General features: G+C 42.7%; 1 protein-coding gene across 3 annotated transcripts in view; it reads left to right on the top strand.

Moving 5' to 3' along the window:
* The first annotated feature begins 1,545 nt into the window (after nt 1-1,545).
* Nucleotides 1,546-7,016, top strand: part of Nsun7 (NOP2/Sun RNA methyltransferase family member 7) — a 47,491-nt gene continuing 42,020 nt past the window's right edge. The window contains exons 1-4 of one of the 3 annotated variants that reach the window (XM_031342487.1): nt 1,546-1,930; nt 2,486-2,889; nt 5,723-5,781; nt 6,402-6,532. In XM_031342487.1, coding sequence (XP_031198347.1) covers nt 2,574-2,889; nt 5,723-5,781; nt 6,402-6,532 — 506 coding nt within the window. In that variant the 5' untranslated portion in view covers nt 1,546-1,930; nt 2,486-2,573. Of the gene's footprint in view, nt 1,931-2,485; nt 2,890-5,722; nt 5,782-6,401; nt 6,533-7,016 lie in introns of those variants that run through there. The other 2 variants (XM_031342488.1, XM_031342489.1) reach the window with 2 other exon arrangements.

Here is a 7,016-nt window from a genome sequence, read left to right on the forward strand (position 1 = left end):
TACTTGTTAAATCAGGGGGAAGAGGTATGCATATAACAGAAAAACACTTTTTTATCATTATGAATCCCCTCTTCGCTTACAGGAATTTCCTTGAGGTTTAGTTGGATGCATTTCCCAGCCTTTGTTATTAAGCATGCTCTGTGATTAATTCTGGAGTGGGAACCAAGCAAACTGATGTATGCATCTTTCTAGTCCTGTCCTTGGAAGGCATGGGGATGCTGTCTTCCTCCCACTTCTCCCCTTTATCACTGCCTGCAAGTGGACTTGGGATGAACCATCTTACACTAACTTTCCTTGGGTGAAACCCCTAGGAGGAGCCTAGGTCCCTGATAACTTTGTGTAGGAGAGTCAGACCATCAAGATGAGGATGGAGATGGGAGTGGGGTTGGGGGAGGGTATGGGTATGGGGTAGAGATGGGGCTGAGGATGAAGATGACTAAGACAGGGTCTCACTATTTAATCTGGGCTGGCCTTGAACTCCCTCGACAGACCAGGCTGGGATCATGGAGATCTGTCTGCCTCTGCCTCCTAAGTGCTGAGATTAAAGGCCAGTACCACCAAGCCAGTGGCCAACAGGATCTTGAGTGTCAACTTTCCATTGGGTTTAAGCCCACTGTTATTTTGGATCTCTGGCTCAGCAACTAAATTTACATTCCAATTTACAGGTAAATGTCGAAAAAGGCCAAGTTTCAAGGATTTTGTAGGAGTTTACCAGGTAGACAAAGAGAAGAGACTTTTCAAGGCAAAGAGAATCCTCACCTGCGTGCAGGCCTCTGAGGTTGAGGCCTAGAGGTTGAGGCAGAAAAATCAAGATCTGAGTTTGGAATTGGGGAAGGGGAGCAGTGGGAATGGAGAGGAGAAGGAGGGGAGGCCTGGGTGGAGGGAAGAAAGGGAAAACACACACACACACACACACACACACACACACCCCGAGCTTAAAGATCCCAAGCAATTAAAGTAACAGGGGCCACCTACCAGAAGACCTTGCCTTTCTCAAAGGTTTACTGAGTTGGTAAGATACTGAGGGACAGATGCAGAAGTCCTCCATGCCTTTGGGCTAATTGCACAGGGATTACAAGAGTTGCAAAACAAAAATAAACAAACAAACAAACAAAGCAAAATCTTGAGTCCCATGCCCAGACTCAGAATCCCTAATGATGGGTCCAGTCAGCTGCATTTTAATAGGGATTCCGGTGCCTGAGAGTTAAACCGCTGAACTAGACCACCTGCTTCAAAATATCTCCAAGTGTTTAATGAAGGAGACCAAGCCAGAGTACTCAGGTACACTGGCCTGAACTTTCAAGAGGGAATGAACGGCTGTCACCAGCCAGCGAGAGCACATGAAACTGGTGAAGAGTCACTTCTACCAGATCCCACGCGGGAAGCCTGGAGCGCATAGCCCTCCCCCCCCCACCCCGCCCCTGTCGTTGCCACGGAGATCCGGGCACCCTGTGGGACCCGCCCACGCCTCTGGGAGACTTGCGGGAAATTTCCGCATCCAGGGTCCACTGTGGACCCAGCTCCTGGCTCCTTGCTGCCTTACCCACTAGGGCTGCCTCACGAGCTCCGAGGCAGTCACAGGAAGCGTCCCCTCCGGGACCCAGAGCTCCGCCTTGTTTCAGGGACCCGGAGAGAGCCGAGGGCCCGGCCTGAGCAGTGTTCCCCGGAGCGCGAGGGCGAGCCCCGAGGAGGCAGCGTCTCCCTCAGGGACCCCGAACATAGCTGGCGCGGGCTCCGAGCGCTTTTCCTTCCCCACCCCCGGCCCGAACCCGGCGGGTGGTGTGGCTGCACTTGAACCAAACGGCCTTCGCGGGCCGCGGCCTCCCGGGGCTCCCGACGGCCTCTTACCGCCTCCATCGCCCCAAGTGCAGAGGCTGCCCCAGAGCCCCGGGGAAACATCCCAACCCCAGAGAAGGGCGGATTCGCGGAGGTGATGGGACCTTTACTCCCTGGGATGCTGAGGATGGAGGCTAGGGGGACCTAGTGGGTCTGTCCTTAATGGGCTGTGGCAAAATTCACTCTAGGGTGGTGGTGGTTGTGATGTTGTTGTTGTTGTTGGTGGTGGTGGTGGTGGTGGTGAGGTTCTCCAGCTGTCCCTTCCATCCCCACCAGTGCAAGTTTTCCTTGCAGTTGGAAGTATGGGATGTACCGATGGGCTAGTACATGCTACGACTCTAAGATCACAAGAAAGGGGTCATCAAGCTGGGTGCATGCCTTTAATCCCAGCGCTTGGGAGGCAGAGGCAAGGCAGATTTCTGAGTTCGAGGCCAGCCTGGTCTACAGAGTGAGTTCCAGGACAGCCAGGGCTATACAGAGAAACCCTGTCTTGAAAAAAATAAAAATAAAAATAAATAAATAAATAAATAAATAAATAAAACCAAAAAGAAAAAAAGAAAGAAAGAAAGAAAGGAAGGAAGGAAGGAAGGGGCCATCAAGAGAGGTGCTATGGAAACAGATTTACCAAGATAACCTTTTCTTTTCTCAGAGATGATGCTTAAGACTACAAGGATAGCAATCTCGCTGGATCACCTGAATTGAACTTGAAGCTTGAGTTATTGACATCAGGGGCAAACATGGTGGACCCAAAGAGTGAAATGGAATTTTTTGACCAAGAGAATATGGAGGAGATCTCCCAACTCGCTTCCCTGGAGATGTCAGGGAACGTAGTCGCCAAAAGAAAATCTTCAACCGTCGTCCTAGAAAAACCCAGCTATCCTGACTCCGTGTACGTTATGGCAGCGAACATTTTTCAGGGTATCCGGCTCCAAAAGTCGCCAGACAAAGTCATAATAAATTACGGAAATGAACTCCTTGAGTCTTCCTCGACCCACACCGAGGATGAATCTTTTCAGCGTTTGTCCTATGAGTTGGCTTTCAGTACCCTGAAGTGTGAGTAATACCAGTTCTGAAGGTCAGCGCTAAAAGAAAAGAGCAAAACCAGGCCTGGTGTCTTATGCTCAGTTCAAGGCCAACCTGGGCCACAGAGTGAGATTCTGTTTTAGGAGAATGGGGGTTTGAGGGGCAGGGGAAGGCAAAGAGAGGGGGCATAATGGGGAAGAAAGCAAGGAAATTAATGGAATGCAGAATGTGGCCTAACCCCTCAAACATGCCATTTTTTAGTCATATGTGTATCTTTGGTTAATTATAACCGTCTAAAAATGAAAGAGTCCTAAGGAACACTAGAGAGTTTTATTGCACTTGTCCTTAGGTATAGTGCAGTCATTAAAATGAACAGGAGCCAGCATGGTTGTATAGGCCTGTAATCCCAGCCGCTGAGCCTTGAGGATTTGGTGTTCCAAGGCAGGATGGGCTGTAGAGCCAAGCACTTCTCAAAAAGAAAAAGAAAAAAACAAACATCAATAAAACCAGGGACCAGTTCCATTAATGAGAAGAGTAGGAATCTACACTTTAATCATCCCCCCGCCCCATGTAGCTCCACTATGTTCTTGTGTGTTTACACTTTGTATTTTAAGTTCATGAGGAGTGACAAATTCAAGGGAGAGGGCAGAGACAGAATAAGAAAAGTACAGTCTTTAAACTGTAAATACTACAACTAAGTCAACCCAATCAAGATTATTTAATTCTTAGCCAACAGCTTTAATTGGGAGTGCCAAATTTAAGCAGGATTCTCCTTTCTAATTTGTCTCCAAAGTGCTAGACTCAAGTCTCCAGAGCTCCTTCAAGGGAATTAACTGCCAACTCCCAAGTGTAAGGATAACTGTAGATAGGACATACCGAGATAGTCCCACTGTGAGGAGAGCTGTCAGAGTGTGTATGTATATGTGTGTGTGTGTGTGTATATATATACATATATATATATATATGTATATATATACACACACACACATATACATGTATATATAAATAATATATAAATAATATAAATAATAAGTATATATATTTATTTGTAGATTTATTATTTTTTATTTTATCTATATGGGTGTCAAGTTTCTTTCACATGTCCAAAACATAGAATACATTGAATAAAGTATAGCTATTACTTAAATTGATATTTCAGAGTAAGAATGCTAATATAACTTTAGATGTCTAAAGTTAACGCTTCCTGCGTAGTACGGAAGGCAGTCAGCGGTGACACTTTTTGCAAGAGTCCTGAAAATCAAATGTAACACTGGCGAAATCATGTACTGTTTTCCTCCATTCTGCCCTGTGATTTTACAATGACTCCAGTGGGCAGTGTTTTAGAGCCCACACACACCTTCCATGTCAGAAGTCTGTCACACTTATAGAAATTATAGTTTCTGTGACAAAAACAGATTTTGCTTATAAATGAAATGAGAACATTACTTTGTCTCCAAAGCTTGTGGCTTAAATATGTATTATGCTTCTCAAAAGATTTCCTATGAGAATTACAGTCTCCACTTCAAAATTAGTCTTCTTTGATTTTCTCATTTCCTAAGTAAAGATTGAAATCCAGCATCTACAATATCACTGTTTTTTTTTCATGAATGTTGAATGGAGTAAAGCTAGGGCTTACTTTCTGCTTGCCGTATTAAAGCATAGATGATGTTTATAGTTTAAATGTATCAAAAAATACAAACCTAGGGAATGGTTAAAAATACGTTTACCAGTTTTCCCCTGGTGTCCATGGAGTCATTTTTTTCTGTCCTTTGCTGTTTGGACGACTGTCCTTATGCAGATCCTTACATGGCAACTCCTGTCATTTGCATAATCTATCTCATCCGTGCCTTCATTAGTGAGTTTTACCAGATACTTAGAAAATTATATGTAATAAAAGTTGTACAAAGGAATAGAGGAAGAGAAACACTTCCCATTGTAAGGCTAGCAAAAACCTTGCTAAGTAACAAGGGTGCTCAAATAAACCAACCTCTCTCATAAGCAGAACAAAATCCAGAACAAGTTATTAATACTTAATAATTAATACAACATGTCAGCAAGACTTAAAACTGAAAAGAGAAAGGTTGTTTCACATTTCAAATTTTTCATGGACATGGTTGTGCATATAGTGACATCGGAGGCCAGCAGAGGGCACCAGATGCCCTTGGAAATGGAGTTACAGGTAGTTGTGAGCCACAGTTTGGTCCTGGGAATCAAACCAGGATGCTCTGGAAGGGCAGGTGGAGCTCAGCCACCTCTCCGGCCCCGCTACTGGGTAATATTATTAGTTATATCTCCTTTAATGTCATCAAAGGTCATAAACTAAAGGTTAGAATTCCTTTATGACTACTTTAATTATTCAGATAGTGCTTTGAATCTATGTGGAACCTGAATTGTAAGAGTGCCGGATTCATGAAGAGTATAACTGTTTCATCCTGCTGTTAAAATTGTGATATATTGGGCTGGCGAGATGGCTCAGCGGGTAAGAGCACTGACTGCTCTTCCGAAGGTCCTGAGTTCGGATCCCAGCAACCACATGGTGGCTCACAACCACCCATAATGAGATCGGACGCCATCTTCTGGTGCGTCTGAGGACAGCTGCAGAAAATTACGCCAGAGTGAGTGGGGCCGGCAGAGGTCCTGAGATCAACAGCAGCCACACACATAATGGCTCACAGTGATCTGTACAGCTACAGTGTACTCATACACATAAAAATGAAATAAAATAAATCTTTAAAAAAAATTATGATATATTAGCAGTTGAGATGTATATTAGATATGAAAATAATTTTACAACATTACTTATTTAATTTAAAGTCTTTCAGATTTGATATTTTGGGTAGCAGGCTTTTCCCTTGTCTTTCAGATCAAGATATTTTGGAAAGTATATTAATAGATAGCTACATCTTCTCAAGTACCACAATCGTAAGTAAACGACTTTTAGAATTAGTTGGCTTTGTTATGTTGAGAAGTACACAAACCCCCTCAGATCTAAAGAATAGTTTGCATTGTGTTGAGACTTCTTTAAAATACATGTTATTTTCTACTTCTAAGTTTTTTTAATATTTATTTATTATTATACATAATTACACTGCAGCTGTCTTCTGAAGCACCAGAAGAGGGCGTCAGATCTCATGATGGGTGGTTGTGAGCCACCATGTAGTTGCTGGGATTTGAACTCAGGACCTTTGGAAAAGCATTTGGTGCTCTTACCCACTGAGCCATCTCACCAGCCCCCTACTTCTAAGTTTTGAACCCCATTGTGACTCATATACCTCAAATTGTCTTTTTTGAGGTTTTCCTCTCAAACCAGATATTTTTTTTCTTTTGAAGATCTTCTCTCTATTTCTAAATCTAACCATACTGTGTAAAAATGATCATGTTCTTATTCTGTTATGAAAAATAACAGAATAAAATGTTGCTATTATCCTTATTCACTCTCACGCTTGGGGGAACCAAATCATACTAGGCAAGCATTATTCTCTGAGTCATATTGCAAGCCCTTTGTTTCTTTAGTTTTCTCCATGTGTGTTTCCCCTTGGTAGGCAGATAAGTTGAACAGTCTTATTATTGTGATGCTGTATGATTTCCAAGATAGAAAATTTCTGCCCCGTGTCCTTCCCAATGATGAAGAGACCATACCAGAAGTTCAAGAAGTAGAGAATCTTCTAAACAGGTAAAATGGCATTCGTGTGAGACCAACATTAACATTTTGATTTATGAAATGTTTATGTAATATAATTTATAGATACCTATGTCTCAAAAAATTATGGAAAAATATAAGTATTTTTAGTTCCTTTGCAAACAGTCACGAATAGTTTAAATATCTAACTTTAAATCAAGTTATTGTAAGGTAAGATGTTGAATTGCATGATCCAGGTATAAACATGTAGGAAGTCATTACAAATGTCTAATAGTTTTAGTATATGTATAAGCCAAATTTAATTAGAAACAGCTACTTTTGAATTCATTGTTCTGCCAAACTGAAAAAAAGAATCCTTGTAGTTAAGAACAAACTAATGCTGGGCAGTGGTGGCACACACCTTTAATCCCAGCATTTGGGAGGCAGAGTCAGGCAGATTTCTGAGTTCGAGGCCAACCTGGTCTACTGAGTGAGTTCCTGGACAGCCAGGGCTATACATGTCTCGAAAAACCAAAAA

This window comes from Mastomys coucha, unplaced genomic scaffold, assembly GCF_008632895.1.
Source record: "Mastomys coucha isolate ucsf_1 unplaced genomic scaffold, UCSF_Mcou_1 pScaffold22, whole genome shotgun sequence".
In the NCBI taxonomy this organism is placed as follows: domain Eukaryota; kingdom Metazoa; phylum Chordata; class Mammalia; order Rodentia; family Muridae; genus Mastomys; species Mastomys coucha.